This window comes from Pyrgilauda ruficollis, unplaced genomic scaffold (genome assembly GCF_017590135.1).
Source record: "Pyrgilauda ruficollis isolate IOZ18807 unplaced genomic scaffold, ASM1759013v1 scaffold45, whole genome shotgun sequence".
NCBI lineage: Eukaryota > Metazoa > Chordata > Aves > Passeriformes > Passeridae > Pyrgilauda > Pyrgilauda ruficollis.
Window position 1 is genome coordinate 1581707 of NW_024526044.1, and position 18227 is coordinate 1599933.

Below are 18227 nucleotides of genomic sequence, written 5' to 3' on the forward strand. Positions count from 1 at the left end.
GTCTCTGTCCTGCATCAATCCTACTGAAGATCCACAGTGAGGAGGGTTATCTTTGACTCTCCTGCTTTCAGCCCCTTTTCCTGGTCTCTGGGGTCTCATGTGCTGGGCGGGGGTGATGATCAGCTTTCCTGTGCTTTCATGAGGATGCATGTGAGGTGTGAGCCTGTTACTCCCCTTTCTGCTGCTCTGGGACCTATTCTTCTGGAGCATCAACACACAAATGCTTTCTGTGACTCCACCAGAAGACCCAGAGTTGCTCTTCCCCTCCAGTTTGTCGACATGAACGGGTGGCTCTTGCTGAGCAGCGACCGCCATGAGGTGCCAACAGCTCTGAGCCCACGGGAGCAGCTCGTCACTGCTGACCTCAAAAACCTCCCAGATGCCTACCAGGAGCTCTACTGGGTTGCACCCAGCTCCTACCTTGGGGACCAGGTAAGAGAATGGGGAACCACCCTGACCTCACCAGCAGCCTGACGTGCAGGCACTGCTCACATTCCAGTTAAACACGGCCATCCCTTAGTTGTCTCAGTGCTGTGGACTTGCAGCAACCTGTGGGATTTGTGTCTCCCTCAGGTTTCCTCCTATGGAGGGCACCTTCGCTACGAGCTGCACTCCAACCCTCGCAGGGGTGACGTGTTCATTCCCATGGAGTCCCGGCCGGACGTGATCCTCAAGGTGCAGCCCAAGAAATGCCCTGGTGTCCCCTGCTAATGCAGGAGCAGGATGAGGTGATGACTGACACGTTCCTTGCTTTTCCCAGGGAAATCAGATGAGCATCATGTTTCTGGAAGGTGCCTACCCATCCCCAGGGGAGGCACATCAAGGCCAGCTGCAGCTGGTGGAGGTGAGTTTGCACACACAAGTGAAGTGCTCAGATAATGCAGGAAAGGGACAAGACCTCATTCAGACAAGCTTGGAGCTCAGCATTTTAGGTGCTGCAGGGCTCTTTCAGCATGCAAAGGGGAAAGATTCCAGCAGCAGGGATGTGGAGGCTGGGCTGCATGTTCAGATGCTTGTGCTTCCTGCCAGTAATGCCAGGTTTTCTCCCACCAGGGTAACTTCAGGCACACAGAGACTCACAACCCCGTGTCCAGAGAGGAGCTCATGATGGTGCTGGCAAACCTGGAGCAGCTGCAGATCCGGGCACTCTTCTCCCAGCTCTCTTCCTCCGTGTCCCTGCGCCGTGTGGTGCTGGAGATGGCCACGGACACAGCCACGGGCGTCCGTGCCAGCAACGTGGAGCTGTGCTTCTGCCCAGCTAACTACCAGGGGGACTCCTGCCAGGTAAGGGGGCAGTGGACATGCTGTTCCAGTCAGAGGGGTCAGATAGTCATGTTTTGGATACCAGCTGTCTCCAGGCTGGCTCTTGAGGGCTTCAGTTGAAGTGACAGCTCGGCTTGTTCCAAAGGAAGGAACATTTCCCCATCACACCGCGCACTTGTGAGAGGTGCAGAAGTTACATCTGCAATCATTCAGGTGCTGCAGTACCTTGGAATGGGTCCTTCTCTCTGGCCAATTCTCTCCTGGTTAAAAGGAGCAGGAAGGAACTGCCCTGAAAAATCTTCATCCCCACTTATAATCTTTTCTCCATCAGTACAACCCACTGGGAATTCTGTCATGGAAACTAACTTAGTTTCTTTGCTTTTCCCAAAAGTATCAGGCTGTTTTTCAGATCTCTGCCTTTTTCTGTCTCCTTAGGAATGTGCTCCAGGTTACTACAGGGACACCAAGGGGCTCTTCCTGGGAAAATGCATCCCCTGCCATTGCAATGGCCACTCAGATCAGTGCCTGCCAGGCTCTGGGATATGCCTTGTAAGTAAACAGTGGAGCAGTGTGATGTTTTGGAGTTAGGAGGTCTGTAGCATGTGATTCAAAAGCTCTTTACGTACTAACTGGGCTGGCAGAACCATGCCTGAGTCAGAGCACTGGCTTCACTGTTTCAGTGGTGATCCTGCTCAGGGTCAGCTTAGGGTGCAAGGCAGCTCTGGGAGAGAGGAAGGACTGAGGCATCCTGATGGGGAGTTCTTAGTGCAGCCACCATTTCTTGTCAGTGCTGAGCCCAGGGTTTGCCTTTTCCTTGCAGAACTGCCAGCACAACACAGAAGGAGACCACTGTGAGCGATGCAAGGATGGCTACATGGGCAGCCCCTCTGCCCAGGAGCCCCTGCAGTGTGTTGGGTGCCCATGCCCTCTTTCAGTTGCCTCCAACAAGTAAGCACCCCAGGATGGGATTTCCTGTTTGGCCCCCTGTTTAACCACTGGAACTACTCTGTGCCCCACCAGGGCAGGTGTCCCAATGCCAGCCTTGTCCTTGTCCCCAAACCATGTCCATGGCCTCTTGCCTGAGGCCTCAGCAGCCCACAGTGAGTGACCAGCTCCCCTGGCACCACATCAGGAGTAACTGCTCCTCCCTGTGTCCCCATTCTCGTTTTAGTTTTGCTGTTGGCTGTGTCCACAAGGGATCCAACATGCAGTGCCTCTGCAAGCCAGGCTACGCTGGACCAAACTGTGAGCGGTAAGGGGGGTGGCTCCCGTGTTTCGGGGGGGTCTCAGACACTAAACCTGTGGCAGAGAAGTTTTCTCCTTAAGGACTGCAGCAGAAGCAGCTGGCTCTGCCCCTGAGTGCTTTGTTCTGGCAGCATTTCCCTCAGTCCTTTTCAGCCTGCAAATGCCTGACTACTGAAATTCTGTTACTGTGGGTGTGTGACTTAGGTGTGTGCTTTGCCTTGACTTGCAGCCTGTGATACAGGCACCTTTCTGAGGTATCCCGAGGCAAAACACAGAGTGCTTTGACATCCCAGAGGGCTGCAGCAGTTACAAGTGTTGCATGCTCACGCTGTTCCAGTTGTGCAACTCCAGTGCGCGGTGCAGGCGCGAGCTGCGGGATCCTCACTCTGTTGTAACTTGTGTTTCTCCAGGTGTGCCCCGGGATACTACGGCAACCCCTTGGTGATTGGCAGCTCGTGCCAGCCCTGTGACTGCAGCGGGAACACGGATCCCAACATGCTGTTCAGCAGCTGTGACTCCCTGACGGGCGCCTGCTCGGGCTGCATGCACCACACGGCCGGCGCGCGCTGCGAGCTCTGCGCGCCCGGCTACTACGGGGACGCCGTGGTAGCCAAGAACTGCACACGTGAGCGGGGCAGGCAGCCAGCCCAGGGGCAAGGGGAGGGTGCCCAGCACTGCTCGTCTGCCTCTGAGGAGCAGCAGCCCAATGCAGCTTGTAAAAGGGGTCATGGGCATAAGTTGTGAGAAGCAAATCCAAGAGGAGAGCGGCTCTGTCTTAACTTTGATAGATAAGGGGGGAAGAGCAGTTTTGCTGTTAGCAGTAAGAGCTGACAGGCTCTTCAGTGTAATGCTGGATGTATTTTTCCCTGGCAGAGTGCAACTGTTCGCCTTGTGGGACTGACTCCTGCCATCCACAAACTGGCCAGTGCTTCTGCAAGACTGGAGTGACAGGCCAGCACTGTGACCGCTGTGAGGTGAGGGTCCCCTGGGCCCTGGGATGGTGCCTGTCCTTGTCATGGGGATGAGGGGCAGCCCTGGTGTTGTCCCCCAGGCTGTGAGCTGAGCAGGGCTGGCTGCCAGCTGGTCAAGGCTGAGTTTGCAGGAGTACATGGCAAAAGCCTATTAAAGATCTGGCAGCAAGCAGTGCAGGCAGCATTCCAGTAAAGTGGCATCATTTGTGAAACTGCAGTAAACCCCATTTTCCTGAGTGCATCCAGCTTGGGCAAGGGCAGGATCACAGGGCAGTGCTGCGGTGTGTCTGTGTTCTCACTGCAGCTCCACATCTTTACCATGTTGCTTCGAATTTTGTGGTGCTCAAAACACACCTAGAAAGAAAAGCTGTGGTTCTCCATCACTGACTCGAGAGAGAGGCACACTTGCTGACCAGGGCATCCATGTCCTGCTTTTCCCTAGGAGGGGTACTACGGCTTTGAGGGCTGCTCGGGCTGCCGGAGGTGTGACTGCGACGTGGGCGCCGTGGGGAGCAGCTGCCACGTGCAGAGCGGCCAGTGCAGCTGCCTGCCCGGCGTCAGCGGCTCCCGCTGCCACCAGTGTGCCCCAGGCTACTGGGGCTTCGGCCAGGGCGGCTGCACAAGTGAGTGTGGGGTCCCAGCCAGGGGCTCTGGGTCAGGGCTGGGCTGCTGGTCCAGTTGTTGGAGGGATAAAACATCTGGCAGCTGTCTGAGGGCCTGTGCACGTCGCTGCATTGCACGGGGAACCCCCAGCAGTGGCGTGTGGATGGGCACAGCTGGAATAAAACCTCCTTCCCCTCTCTCCAGAGTGGTAAAAGCAAAAAATGATTCTCTGTTTCTCAACCCTGCAGAGTGTGAGTGCAGAGGGGGCTCCTGTGACCCTCGCACTGGGGAGTGCACGTGCCCCAACGGGCTCACGGGGAAGCAGTGCGACGTCTGCCTGCGCGAGCACGAGATCCTGGTGGCAAACGGCCCCGACAGCATGAAGTGTGAAGGTCTGTGTCCCACTGTCCTGGGGAAAGAGGGGAGGGGAGCCCAGGAGAGGGCCTGTGCTGACTGCTGCGTTCCCTGCAGTGTGTGACAGCTGTGTCCTGCTCCTGCTGGAGGACCTGCAGAGCATCGAGATGTCCTTCCCGTCCATCCGCAGCCAGCTGGTCACGCTCAACGCCAGCTCCATCGCCTGGGCTCGCCTCCACGGCCTCAACGGCACCATACTGGCCATTGCTGTACGTGGAAGGCTTCACATCACCTTCTGCCCATGTCTCCTGGCCTGTTGGCCTGATTTAGCCTCTTCTTTTTTTGTTTTTCCTAGAACCAGCTCCGTGAGTACCACAGAGCCATGAGCAGGGTCAGGCAAAGGGCTGATGAGCTGGAGGATGAGAACATCGATCTCACACAGGACCTGAATGCTCTGCAGCACAAAGTAGGGTATTTCTCCATTTTTCTTTGCCAAAGCACAAGCCCCACCTTTTACCAAAATGTGGGCTTTGAAGGCTGTGATGAGCCTAGTTCAGGCAGGTTGGGTCTCCTGCTCAGCCAGAACTAAGTTGCAGTGTTAGGTGCTCAAGCTGGATTACCTGCTTTCATTCCTTGGAGAGCTGTGAAACATCTCATAATACTGATAGTTTTTATTGATTTACTACTTGCTTTTGGAGTGGCTTCAAATTTAAGCAGTAAAAATAAATTCCATCAAATATAATTTATAGAAGGGACATACAAGTAAGGAACACAAATCATCTGGGTCCATCATGGATGCAATCTGTATCCAGTCTAAAACCTAGCAGTCACATCTTCAGAGAATGGGTAAACTGAGCAAGATTTGATTTCACTTGATTTGATTTATAAACTGCCTGTTCCTAATCTGAGGGAGAGGGAAAAATCTCTACTTGACGACATATCTCCCCAGACAGCTGCAAGGACAAACTGCCCTGTGTGTACCAGACAGGCAGACTGCAGCCCCCTGTCTCTTGATCAGGACCCAGGTGTGCCTGGCTCCAGGCTCTGGGGCTTTCCCTGTGTTAAGAGCACAGAACAGTGCTGAACTTTGTGGTGTTGGGATTGTTCCAGCATCCAGAGCCTGTTGCATTGGAGCTGTATTTAATGCTTGTGCTTCTCTGAAGGTGCTAAATAAGATCATCCTTCAGTAAACTGTGGGATAGGCTCCTCCAAGGACCTCACAAGCAACACATTCCCAGGCCTTGTGTGTGTTTTGGGAGCAAGTCCCACTGACAAATGACATAAAATGTCATCTCGTACTGGAACTAAGCCAGCATTTTTGTGGTAGATGACCATGACTCACAGAGAAGCGATTCGCGTTGAGCAGCACACGAGGGACATGTACCAGAGGGGGGAACAGCTCCTGCTGCACATCCAGAGCATCCAGAGGGGCATTGCAGGTATGTCAAGAAGGGTCTTCACTTTGGGGTTACGCCTGTGATACGCCATGGTCTTCATTTCAACCACTGCCAAGTACTGCAGTGCTTAGAGAAAGAACAAGGGAAAATACAAATGAAGATCCTTGCAGAATCCCAGCTTTTACTCTGACCAGCCTTATTTTGAGTCTCAGCTGCTTGGCTAAACACAAGTCTGGGGAAAAAACATTAAACTTCCTGAAATGTTACTAAAATGAATAAAACAGGGGCAGTCTGCCCTGCAGCTTCAGGAGAAATTGAGCAAAGGAGAGTGGTTGGATTTTGGACAAGAGGTAGAGCCGCAGAAAGATGCTCAGGATGGAACATGTGTCACTGGTAATGGCCAAGGAGGCTGAAACATGGGGCAGTGCCTCTGGGTGATCTCAAGCACTTTATTGTCTGAAAGCTGTCAGTGGTTTGTGAGAAGAACCTCGGGGAGTTGTGAAGGACCTGGTTTGCTCAGTCTGACGGGGCTGTGGTTTCTCTGCAGCGCTGGTGCAGCAGATGGCCAGGTTTGGGGCAGAGAACGCCAGCACCACGTCCGGCGAGGAGTTCCGGCAGAAGCTGGCCGAGGTGGAAAGGATGCTGAGGGAGATGAAGGAGAGGAGCCTGGGAGCCCAGGAGGAGCTGGCAAGGCGTGAGCACGAGGAGGCTCAGAAGTGTGAGTCCAGCTTGGCTGCCCAGGTCCTGCTGGGTCTGGCTTGGAGCCCACACAGACACTGCACATCATGGTTGTGTTTAGAGAGTGCTGTTAAGAACCAGGCACCCCCAGCCATTTTTATAGGAGTTTCAGAGCTCCCTGTGACAGTCCAGCAGGATAATTTGTGGTTCCTTTTCCCTTAAGGCAAATTTCTGAGCAGAACTAAGTGGGTAGTTCTGTTTGATGAACAAAAACGATAACACTTAGAACCAGGAATCACCATTATGTGATGTATGTTCACATCACATGGATGTGAATAAGTCACACCATGTTTCTTCCTGTTTGCTGTCCCCATAGAGTAACAACCAGCAGCCAGCTCCCCATAGTAGCTCTGCTGTCCTGAGGGCATCCTTGCAGGAGTGAGCCCAACCAGGGATGCTAGCACTGTAGGAAGAGAGCACTTCTGATTAACAAGCCTTGGCAAAGCATAACTCAGTACCTGAAAGCTGGAATTGTAAACTGGCTCTTGTTGGAAATAAGTAATTTCACACAGTGGAAGTAATCAAGGCCTCAGGTTCATCATCTGGATCTTTTCAGGCATGGCTGTGTGTCTTTGAAAGAGATCCCATCTCTTGAGGGTTTGTAGACAGTCCTGGACAAGATCCTGTGCCATCTAGGCTGAAAAGGAGGGAGGGAGGGGTGGAAGATGGTCACTTCTGACCTTGATATCTGCCAAGACCAGAGCCAGGCTTTGGGGCAGCCAGGCACAGAAGGAGTCTGTTTAACACAGGAAGAGGAATTAGCAGAGTTCTCCCCCCTCCCCAGTGCTGCATCGGGTGAAGAGCGAGCTGCACGCCCGCTGGCAGTCCAACCAGGACCTGGTGAGCAGCATCCAGGAGCGGCTGGCCCAGCACAGCTCCCAGCTCATGGATCTGCGAGATGCCCTCAACGAGGCCGTGAACAAAACCAGGCAGACAGAGGAGCTGAACAGCCTGAACCGAAACAACCTGGAGGAGAGTCAGGTAGAGCTTCACCACAGTCCTGGCCATGGGGTGAGGGGGGCTGTCCCAGCCCTGCTGGTCCCTAACCCGGGGTCTTTGTGTCCAGCAAAAGAGCCAGGAGCTCCAAAAGCAGCATGCACTGGTGCAGGACACCCTGCAGATGGCCAAGGACGCCCTTGCCCAGGTCTCTGACTCCCTGCAGATGATGGAGCGTGCAAAGGAGGTGAGTAGCAGAGGCACTCTGGCACGGGCAGAAGGAGAGGTGTGGCAGCCCTCAGCAGTGACAGGTGTCCTTGCAGGCATACGAGAAGCTGGCAGCACTGCTGGATGGGGCCAAGCTGCCCCTGACCGAGCGGGTCAAGAAGTTCTCCCCGGCCAGCAGCAAGATCCCCATCGTGGAGCAGGCAGAGGAGCACGCCCGGCTCCTGGATGAGCTCGCAAGGAACCTGTCTGGGTGAGGCACCTGTCCTGAGCCTCACTGGCCAGGCTGTCTGCTGCCAGAGCTGGGGATGGGAAACCGCAGCCCCACCATGGCAGGGGAACAGCGGGCTATTGCTGCTACATTTCTCTTCACAGAGAAAAGCAAGGCACAATTCTTCCCAAGAATATTTCTGGGTTTCACATTCTCTGAACATCAGAGAAAGAAAACACAATGCTTACCTCATTTGCTGTGCCTGTGTTGTGCCAAAGTAGAATACAATGTGGAGGTTGTTTGCCCAGAGTGATGATGTTTTGTTTCCTTGGCCTGTCAGGGCCAAGCGTGTGTGTGTTGGGACTGTTGGTTGAAAGTCACAAGAGAGTCTGCAATTGTGTGCAGAGTGAGTGCTTGGCAGATTCAGTTTAGATGTAATGTAGTATAGAATAATATAGTGTAATAAAGTAATTAGCCTTCTGATAAGATGGAGTCAGAAGCTCCTTCACTCCCCTTCCTTGGGGGTTGCCTTTGATACTGTGGGGTATCACCTCCAAAGTTTTATACCGGGGCACACATTGTGCTGAGGAGCACAGAGGGGTTTGTCTGTGAGGGCATGGGCAGGAGCCTGTTTTCCATGGACTTGATGTCTTCATCTTCCAACACAGCATTATCCAGGACACAAACCAGGATGGCTTTATCCAGAGGGCAGTCAATGCCTCCAATGCCTACGCCAGCATCATTGAAGCTGTGAGGAAAGCAGAGCAAGCAGCCCACGATGCTGACAAGGCAGCCAGCGAGGCCCTGAAGGTACGTGCTGTGGGGAGCCCTGTAAGATGGGCAAAAAGCAAACTCCCTTCCCTCTGAGTCATGAGCACTGTGCTCTGTGCCTGAGAGCAGAGTCTCCACAGCTGGGCCCACACTCAGTGTTTGGGTCTCCCTGTCACACCCCACTGCAGTTGTCTGAACGAGCATTTTTGTGTGCAGTCAGAGCCAGAGACTTGAATTCCTCCTCAGAGTCCTGTGGTTTTTTTCACAGAATGTCATATCAGAAAACCTCGGGGCCACCTCCAGAATGCTGAAGAGGAACAGCAGCAGCCTGGAGGAGGCTGCAAGGAGACAGCAGAGCAAACTCAATGGGGGTGAGAGAGGCTCCTCGCAGGATCTGCTGTCCTTTGGGCTGGACTGAGCTCCAGCAAACAGCTTGTGCATTTCTTTAATTGCAGCTATTAAAGGCACTCTGCAGACAGCAAAGGACAAGCTGGCTGACCTCCGTGCCAGGAAGGAGCAGCTCCTGACCCAGCTCCAGTCTGTGCAGGACATGCTGGGCAGGGAGCAAGGTTTGTTCTGGGGTAGCTGGACTGGTTCTCTCTGCTCCTTTCTTTGTGCACTGTCTGTGATCCAAGGTGCTTTCTCCCTGCTCCTGGACACCTCAGAGATATTTCTTTCTTTGCAGAGGACACAAAGGACACAATCCAGAATGCCAAAGCAGCTGCTGCTGAGGCCAATGAAACAGCTGCAAGAGTGGAGGATGCCCTGAGCACCATGAAGAAGAACCTGGATGAGTGGAAAAACCAGTATGGAGGCCTCCGAAATGAAGACCTGAACCAGGCAGTCCAGGATGCCAGGAAATCTGGTGAGTGCTGAGCCTGGTGTGCCACCAGGGTGAGTCTGATACGGGCCACTGCATGCACAGATACCCCCAGAGTATTTTTGGAAGCTGTGCTTTGCAGCTCCAGATCAAGAGCAGAGGGAGGTAGCCAATACTGATGCTTTAAGTGCTGGCCCTTTCTATTTTCCTCTCCTGCAATGTCTGTATCACCTGTAGCTTTGCTGCAGGAGGTTGCCTGCACTGGAGCATTCTCAGACCCCCTCGAGGCTGATGGGTTTAGGGGAATCTCTCTGTGACTGCTCGCATTGCATTTCTCAAACTGCGTTAACTTTGCATTTCCCTTCCTTGCTAACCTCCACAACTCCTGGCTCCTCTTCCAACTCCAGTGTCCAGCCTGGAGAGCACCATTCCCCTGCTGCTGGAGAAGCTGAGCAGCCTGGAGAGCAGGAGGAACAAAAACGCCACCGTGTCGGAGAACATCGTGAGGATCCGGCAGCTCATCACACAGGCGAGGAACGCCGCCAGCAAGGTGAGCTCAGGGCAGGACGAGGCTGGGCTGGGGGCCTGGGTGGAGGAGGGCTTACCTGAGGGTGGCATGCAGAGGGGAGGGTGTTTGGTGCCACCAGCAGGGTCCCTTTCTCGTGGGATTTGGTAGAACTGGCAGTGGCCAGGCAGGTGGCAGTGGGTTCAGTGCCACAGGACTGGATTTGTCTCCCTACAGGTGAAGGTGCCCATGAAATTCAATGGCAGCTCAGGGGTGCAGGTCCGGACGCCCAGCAATCTGCAGGATTTAGCAGCCTACACATCCCTCAAATTCTACATCCAAAACCCCGAGCCCAGGAGCCAGCAGGACGAGGCAGAGGAGGGGCGGTTCGTGTTGTACCTGGGCAGCCAAGAGGTGAGATGTGGCCAGAGGGTGGTGGAGCCCATGTTGCATCAGTGATGTCCATGCCTGGACGTCAGCCCCTCACCTGGTCCCTGAATATCTTTGTGGGGGACACAAAGCCCCTGGATGCAGCCATCAGCCTGGGTGGGGAGTGGAATAGGGGGCTGTTTGTCCAGTGCAGCCCTGGGAGCATCAGAGAGAGCTCCTGCCTGTCCCAAATGCCAACATGTGGTCCTGTCTCTCCCTGAGTTCAGGCCACTGGAGACTACCTGGGCATTGTGCTCAAGGACCGCAGAGTGCATTGGATCTACAAACTTGGAGATGAGGAACCAACCTCCCTGAGCGTTGATGAGGATATCGGAGAGCAGTTTGTCACCATCAGCATCAACAGGTCAGGCCTTTGCTCAGGGAGGGCAGGGTTTGCTCCTTTGGGGGTCTCCCCTGCTCCTGACCATCCCTCCCTGCTGCAGGATCCTGCAGTACGGGCACATGTCGGTGATCGTGGAGAGGCAGAGGGTGCACGAGATCAAGGGAGACAGCGTGGCCAAGGGAGAGCAGGGGCTGCTCAACCTGGACCCACGCAACGTGGTCTTCTACGTGGGGGGCTACCCCTCCAGCTTCACGGTGAGGCAGGCGGCGGGGAGCGGGCTTTAGGAGGCTCTTACAGGAGGGAAACCCTGTTTAAGTGTTGGGTTTTTCATTCCCAGCCTCCTCCTGCTTTGCGCTATCCCAACTACCGCGGGTGCCTGGAGCTGGACACGCTGAACGAGGAGGTGGTGAGCCTGTACAACTTCCAGCACACCTTCGAGCTGGACACCGCTGCCGAGAAGCCCTGTGCCAGGTGGGCACCGGGAGCAGCCTGCCCCAAGGCACTCAGCTCTGCTCACTCCATGCCTTGGGATTGATGGCTCCTGTTGTTGTGTGTCTCAGGTCCAAGTCCACGGGAGACCCCTGGCTGACTGATGGCTCCTACTTCGACGGCACCGGCTACGCGGAGATCAAGTTCGAGAGCCAGTTCGGCACAACCAAGCGCTTCGAGCAGGAGATCCGCGTGGTCTCCTACAACGGCATCATCTTCTTCCTGGAGAACCAGGCAGGTGCTTGCTCCCCTGGGGAGCCTTCATCCCTCAGTGGACAGTCCCAGGCATTCCCAGTTCAGGATACTTGGGAGAGGAGGGATTTGATGATCTCAGGGCTGCTTGGAGCAGGATTTCAGCACTGTTGTTAAAAGCCATGAGCAGACTGGACCCAAACCCCACAGCAGTCACTTGGCTGGTGCTGGAGGGGCTCCCCAGAACTTGGGAGACCCTCCAAGCTAGGCCAGGGTTCACAGGGGCAGGCAGTGCTGCAAGGAGCATTTCCAGCTTGCAGTGTTATCCCTGTGCCCCAGCACAGGGCTGCTGTTTGAAAATAAATCCCAAATAACTGTGACCAGGGCACTGGAAGTGGGACCTGCTTCCACCAGTGCTAAAAGGCAGGTGGGCACAGTGCCACAGCTGCATCCTGGGCACCTGCTGAGTGTCCATCCTGCCTCCCCCAGGGTCAATTCCTGTGTCTGGCCATCCGGGATGGGAAGCTGGCTCTTTACTATGATTTCAGCTCTGGCCTGGAGATGGCAAAACCGAGCAACTCCTCATCGCTCACCATCAGCAGCACCACAAACAAAGCGGTAAGAGGTCACAGGGCTCTCGTGGAGGGAGGGCTCCTCATCCAGCCTGGGGAGGCACATGGACCATTGTTTTTGAGGGGGTCAGAGCTACAAGACGTTTTTTTGACTTGAGCCATTAACTTGACACTTTGTCTTGCCCTCTGTGATGGACCTAACTGCCCCAGACTGACAGATCATTTCTCTGTTCTGTCTCCAGATCCAAATTTTCCTCCTCAAAATGAATAACAAGAAGCGCATCCTGGTGCGGGTGGAGCGCCTCACCATCTTTGTGGTGGAGCAGGAGAACTCCCTGGAGAACGCTGTCTCCTACTACCTGGGGGGTGTGCCCCCAGCTGTGCTGCCCCCCAGGTGGGTCCAGCCTGCAGTGGGGTGGGACAGTCAGCATGTTCCCCTCGAGTCCCTGGTGGTGGCCCTGGCCCTTTCTCAGCCACGTCCAGGGCTGTTGGAGCCGTGCTGAAACTGAGGGGGAAGTTTTCCTCCCCCTGTCCATCATCCTGAGCTTTTAAGGATTGTAACTTTTCCATCTCTGGTGAGGGATGAGGTGCTGGTGGGTGTCACCAAGTCCTCCTTTGCCATGCTGCATGCTTTGGAGCAGCCTTGACACTGGAGATACCTGTGACCATCACAATTCATTCCCAGGCACTTTGCCTGAAAGAACTGCAGGGCCAGATCCTGCCCAGGGCCGTGTCCTGCCTGGGGCTGTCCTTGTTAACTCTGTCTGCTTCTCCTGCAGTTTGAAATCTCTCTTCCCCACGGGTGGGCCCATCCGGGGCTGCATGAAGGGCTTGAAGGCTCTTGGCAAATACGTCGACCTGAAGCGCATGAGCACCGTGGGCGTCAGCTACGGCTGCACCTCGGACCTGCTGGTGAGCACAAAGCCCTGGCAGCCTGGCCAGCGTGCTGGGGGAAGGGTCTGCAGGGAAAGGGAGAGCAGGACCCCCAGGACAGGCCCATGTCCCCTCATTCACACAGAAACAAGCATAAACCTCCCAAGTCCTCAGTGCAGAGGGGTCGTGGTGAGGTGCTTGCTCCACATGGTTGGCCATAGCAACAGCCAGAGCCAGCAAGGAAGCAGAGCTCCTCACTCATGTCCCGGTGCCCCAGCAAGGCCAGGGCCAGGCTCCCACCTTGCCTCTGTGCTGTCTCTCACAGATTGCCCGCTCGATCAGTGTCCATGGCCACGGCTTCCTGACCCTGGCTCTGACGGATGTGCCGGGGCTGCGGGACTTCTACAGCGGCTTCAGCTTCCAGACAAGCCAGCCTGAGGGGCTGCTCTACCACCACTCCACCCAGGTGGGCACCTGCAGGCCCCCAGATATCCCAGCAGTGGGGCTGCTGGGGAGGGTGCTGCTTCCCCTGGGGAAAGAGGGGATTGTGATGGGGCCAGGATGTGAATCTGCAGTGAGATCTGCACCCTGAGCTCCTGGAGGGAAGTGGGGTTCAGCTGCTGAGCTGCTGCGTGATGCTTTCTGCAGGAGGGGACGTGCCAGGTGTCCCTCCAGAGGGGCCAGCTGGCCTTGAACCTGCTGGGAAGCGAAGTCACCACTGACAGTGCCTATGCAGATGGCAGGGCCCACTACGTGGCCTTCTACAGCGATGCCCGTGGGTACGTGTCCTGCTGTGGGTGCTGCTGGGGGCCGGGGTGCCCACAGCCTCAGGGTCCTGCTGAGCCCCTGCTGCCACCCCAGGCTCCGGCTGTACGTGGATGACGAGCTGCAGGACACCAGGAGGGGCCCCGGGCCCAGCCGGCGGCAGCGGCGCCAGGACGGGCGGCGGCTCTTCCATCTCGGGGGCTCAGCAGAGCCAGGAGCCCTCAGCAACCTCACCGGCTGCATCGGGAATGTCTTCGTCAGGCGGTGAGTGACACCGTGCCACTTGCACACAGCGGGGCTCAGCCCCTTCCCACCTCCCTTCCACAAGCTGGTGTGACAAGGACCTTTTCTCCCCTTGAGTAGGATGTCAGAGCCACAGATGGTGGTGGACCTGCAGCAGAATGTGGAGAGCATCAATGTCACCATGAGCTGTCCCTTGGGCGAGCAGTCGCAGCAGCTCAGAGTCACTCCGAAGAAGGACAGGCGGAAACCCAAGGTACCAGCTGCTGCCAGAGCTCCCCACGTCCTCCTCCTCATCCTCCCCAGGTGCCACTGCTCAGCTCTGCTGGCAGGGCAGGGATGCTCCCCTCACTCCATTCCCTGGTGCACGTTGCGTAGGTGCCGGGCAAGCCTGCGCCCAAGGGCCGCCGCCACGACCAGGACGGGCTGTGCCAGCTGCACCCCCAGCCCCGCGCAGCCAGGGGCTCCTTCCGCTTCGGGGGGGCCCCGAGCAGCCGCTGGGAGTTTGATGAGATCCCAGCCTCCTTCGGGTGGAGGTGAGCCTCGCCCCGTGCCCACCCTATGCAATCCTGGCCCTGGGATCATGGCCTGGAAGCACATGTGCCGTGCAGTTGCTGGCGAGCCGGGTGCTCCCATCACTCGCTGTCCCTGCAGGTCCCATTTCTCGTTGGAGGTGAAGCTGAACTCCTCCAATGGGCTGCTCTTCTACGTGGCGGGCGAGCGGGGCTCCTCCATGGCTCTCTTTGTGTCCAACGGGCGCTTTGTTTTCCTGGTGGACGTCGGCAGGCGCCGGCTGCGCATCCGCAGCAAGGACAAGTACCGTGACCGGCGGTGGCACACGGTGAGCGGGACACGGGGCTCAGCAGGACCTCCCTGAGCCACATCAGTGCCCCTGCAGGGGCTGGCTCAGTGCAGCCCTGCTCTGGGTGTGTGCACGTGGGACACTGCAGCTCCAGGGGAGCAAAGGAACAGCAAAATCACAGCAAATTCAGCTGGCTGAACCTCTGAGCTGAGGCCTCCCTTTGCTGGGGCTCCTCCCAACCCAGCAAGCTCCCAGCCTTGGCACTGACCTTTGCTCCTTGCAGGTCTTCTTCAGCAGAGACCAGAGCCGGGCTCAGCTGGTCATCGATGGGCTGCGAGCCCAGGGTGCTGCAGTGGCCACCACGGCGCTCTTCGTGGCCCAGACCCCCTTGTACGTGGGGGGGCTTCCAGCTGGAAAAGCCAAGGTTCCCATACCGGTAAGGGCTTGGCAGCGCCATGGCATCACCCTCTCTCAGCCTGTTCGCAGTCCCATGGCATCACCTCGTGCCTCCCAGCTGTGCCTGGTGTGTGCTCAGTGGCCTCTCTCCGCAGGCTGCATCGGCCTCCAGCTTTGATGGCTGCCTGAGGAACCCACAGCTGGACGGGAGGCCCCTGGGTCCCCCCTCACGCACTTTTGGGGTGACGCCGTGCTATGAGGGCGCGCTGGAGAGCGGCGTCTTCTTCACCCCGGATGGCGGCTCCATCGCCTTAGGTACCGCACTGTGGCCAGGGACTGGGAGGGTCACATTCCATGGGAATGCCCTTGGTCCTCTCCTCACCGGTGGCATTGCTCTTCCAGCTGATGCAGTGATGACTGAGCAGGACTTGGAGGTGACACTGGAGGTGCGTCCCCGCAGTGCCTCTGGCCTCATCTTCCACATCGGCACGAGGAGAAGCCACCATCTCCTGCTCTACATGGAGGAGACCAAGGTACTGCGAGGGGGGCTTCCCCACAGATTTTCAGAGGGAGTTGGGTGTCTGCTGCCTGTCCCTCTCAGCTCTCCAGCTCTGATGGGTTTCTCTCATCCCAGGTCACTGTGAGAGCGGGCTCTGGGGCTGATGAGTTCTCAGCATCGGTGACAAGCCCAGCTCTCTGCGATGGGCAGTGGCACACCATTGCAGGTGAGGTGACAGCTCCCCTGGTTCTGTGCCTCTGCTCCAGCCCTGCTCAGCCCACATCTCCTAGGGAGCTCAGGACAAGCCCAGGCTCAGGAATTTAAACCCTATCCACCTGCCGTGTGCACTTAATTTGGGAGTTTGTAGCTGCCATGTGGGCAGTTTCCTAATTAACAACAACTCCTCCCTGATCTTAGCACTGTCAGCTCTGGTAGTCGGGCAAAGCAGGTTGTTTTTCCACTCCATGGAGCTGCTGGCAAGGCGAAGGATGTGCCACAGGACTTGATCCATCCTGGATTGTGTCCAGCTTGAAGTGAAAGCCCAATTTGCTTTGGTGTCGAGTGTGTCCAAAGGGCTCCAAGCCCATAGTTGGGAGCGGGGATTGCAGAATTCATACCTGCACAGGAAACTCAGCCTTTAATGTAGCTGCCATTGAGCAAGTGCTGTTTTATGTCAAGTCCTTTTTGGGGTTGGGCAACAGTTGCAGCCCCATCTCATCACAGCTCTTTTAAACCTTCATCTTGTTCAGCCAGCACTGGGTGAGGTTTTGGGGAGATTGTCCCAACTGGCCATTTCCCAAGAGCTAGGCCAGGCCTTTTGACCCTCAGTAGTTAGCTCTTGCTCCAACAGTGGTCTAGGCTGGAGAGCAGAGTGGGCTTGCTCCATGGGTAAGGAAGAAGCACTGACTGTTGTTTTCTTTTGAAGTTACCAAATGGAAAAACGTAATCCAGGTGGATGTGGACACAGAAGGCAACCACACAGTGGGACCCAGCCAGCCTCCTGCACCCAGCACAAGGGCAACCTTCTCCCTGGGAGGGCTACCAGGTGAGTTGGGAAAGATGTGCTCCAGGATGAAATACCCCAAGGACTACCTTGGACAAGGGAGATCATATTCCTGGTGTGAGGAAGAGGTATTTAAGCCTTTGCCAGACTAATGCCTGCTTTTGTTTCTTCTGCAGAGACAGACAAGGCCAGCACAGGGCTGCTCTTACCTCCCCTCCCTCACTACGTGGGCTGTGTCAGGAACCTGCAGATTAACCAGAGGCACGTGGAGCTGCCTCGAGCAGGGGCTGCCCGGGGCTCTGTCAGCCTCAAGGGCTGCCCCGTGCTCTAAGTGCCACACCACGGACAGCCCGAGGGACAGAACGCTGCTGCGGCCCCGGCATCACCACTGAGAGCACTGACCGTGCTCAGACACACTTATCCCCAGTGACTGCAGGCACAGGTCTGGGCCAAACCAGAGGGGCCACAAATCCCAGGGGAAAGGAGGGCAGGGGAGGACGGCTGGGGAGAAAGGGGCACTTTGGGGATGTTTCACAAATAGAACCAAAAAGTTGGAGCGGGATGTGGCGACAGGCGCGTCCTTGCTGGGTGGTCAGGGATCTGCAGCAGGGCTCGTGCTGCCCCGTGGCTCGTGCTGGTGGAGCACAGAGCAGCCCTGCAGCTCGTCCTGAATCCTGTTCCCTTCACCCCACACGTACAAGGCACATAGATTTAGTTCACCGAACACTTGAGGCTGTTAATAAATGTCACAGACTGTCTGCTGATAAAGGCTGCAGGCAGTTTCTGGTTTATAATAAATGCAATTAGGACAAACTGGATTAATTCCGTTGGTTTTGGGGTTTTATAAGCAAGGGCACATTTAACCTCCCCCCAAGGGCAGTCTCAGCTCATCTGCTACTGCTACGCATAGAGCTCTGCAAGGGGGAACTTGGACAAAATTCTGTTCACAGAATTAGCATCTTTTTATCAGAATAATTTATAAGAATCAAAAAAAGAACAGAATAGGCTGGGAGAACTGCTGAGGGAAAGCAGAAAGGCACATCCACCACTGGCTCTGCACTTGCATTCAGCACTGGTAGTACACTGACAAAAGTCCTGTTGTGTGAAGCAAGAAACCATTGCTTGAAAGGGAAAAAATGGAAAGGTTACCTCCACACCTGGCCCTCACCCACGCTGGCTCCTGCTCAGCCTCCCTCAGCCCTGGTGTAGTGCAGTCTCCACTTGAAGCAGCTTTTTTCTCCCAAGACACCCAGTTCACTCGTGCACTTACACGTCATATATATATTTGTGTGTGTATATATATCTCTGGCCACTTGGGGACAAAATCTTGCTTCTGAAATGGACTTGTAACTTATATCATTATATTGTGGGTTTTTTTATGAGGGGTAAATATTGTAAAATGGGTTTTTAACATGTCCATCTTAAATGTAATTATGACCTGTTTTTAAAGTTGTAGTATTAAAGATGGTCTTTGTAAATCACTGGTACATACTTTGGAGTCAAATAAAGTTTTATGTTACTCTCTTTCACTTTACCTGGGGAGAGTAAGCCTCAGGCTGATGAGCTGGAAGAGGGATAATCAGCA

The 18227-nt window shown here is 55.6% G+C and overlaps 1 protein-coding gene across 1 annotated transcript in view; it reads left to right on the forward strand.

Moving 5' to 3' along the window:
• LAMA5 (laminin subunit alpha 5) overlaps nucleotides 1-18167 on the forward strand; it is an 85270-nt gene extending 67103 nt beyond the window's left edge. The window contains 43 exon segments of the mRNA XM_041478398.1: nucleotides 271-432; nucleotides 574-675; nucleotides 761-844; nucleotides 1054-1284; nucleotides 1699-1812; nucleotides 2084-2211; nucleotides 2435-2515; nucleotides 2919-3133; nucleotides 3382-3482; nucleotides 3922-4102; nucleotides 4331-4474; nucleotides 4554-4705; nucleotides 4792-4902; nucleotides 5764-5875; nucleotides 6381-6551; nucleotides 7356-7552; nucleotides 7638-7754; nucleotides 7831-7985; nucleotides 8612-8753; nucleotides 8983-9085; nucleotides 9170-9283; nucleotides 9400-9579; nucleotides 9942-10084; nucleotides 10277-10453; nucleotides 10696-10832; nucleotides 10912-11065; nucleotides 11149-11282; nucleotides 11372-11534; nucleotides 11982-12110; nucleotides 12307-12458; nucleotides 12844-12976; nucleotides 13263-13403; nucleotides 13586-13716; nucleotides 13799-13966; nucleotides 14066-14198; nucleotides 14321-14478; nucleotides 14597-14783; nucleotides 15028-15180; nucleotides 15296-15455; nucleotides 15543-15673; nucleotides 15775-15865; nucleotides 16565-16684; nucleotides 16819-18167. Of these exon segments, the coding sequence (XP_041334332.1) occupies nucleotides 271-432; nucleotides 574-675; nucleotides 761-844; nucleotides 1054-1284; nucleotides 1699-1812; nucleotides 2084-2211; nucleotides 2435-2515; nucleotides 2919-3133; nucleotides 3382-3482; nucleotides 3922-4102; nucleotides 4331-4474; nucleotides 4554-4705; nucleotides 4792-4902; nucleotides 5764-5875; nucleotides 6381-6551; nucleotides 7356-7552; nucleotides 7638-7754; nucleotides 7831-7985; nucleotides 8612-8753; nucleotides 8983-9085; nucleotides 9170-9283; nucleotides 9400-9579; nucleotides 9942-10084; nucleotides 10277-10453; nucleotides 10696-10832; nucleotides 10912-11065; nucleotides 11149-11282; nucleotides 11372-11534; nucleotides 11982-12110; nucleotides 12307-12458; nucleotides 12844-12976; nucleotides 13263-13403; nucleotides 13586-13716; nucleotides 13799-13966; nucleotides 14066-14198; nucleotides 14321-14478; nucleotides 14597-14783; nucleotides 15028-15180; nucleotides 15296-15455; nucleotides 15543-15673; nucleotides 15775-15865; nucleotides 16565-16684; nucleotides 16819-16973 (6147 nt within the window). The 3' untranslated portion in view covers nucleotides 16974-18167.
• Nucleotides 18168-18227: the final 60 nt, after the last annotated feature.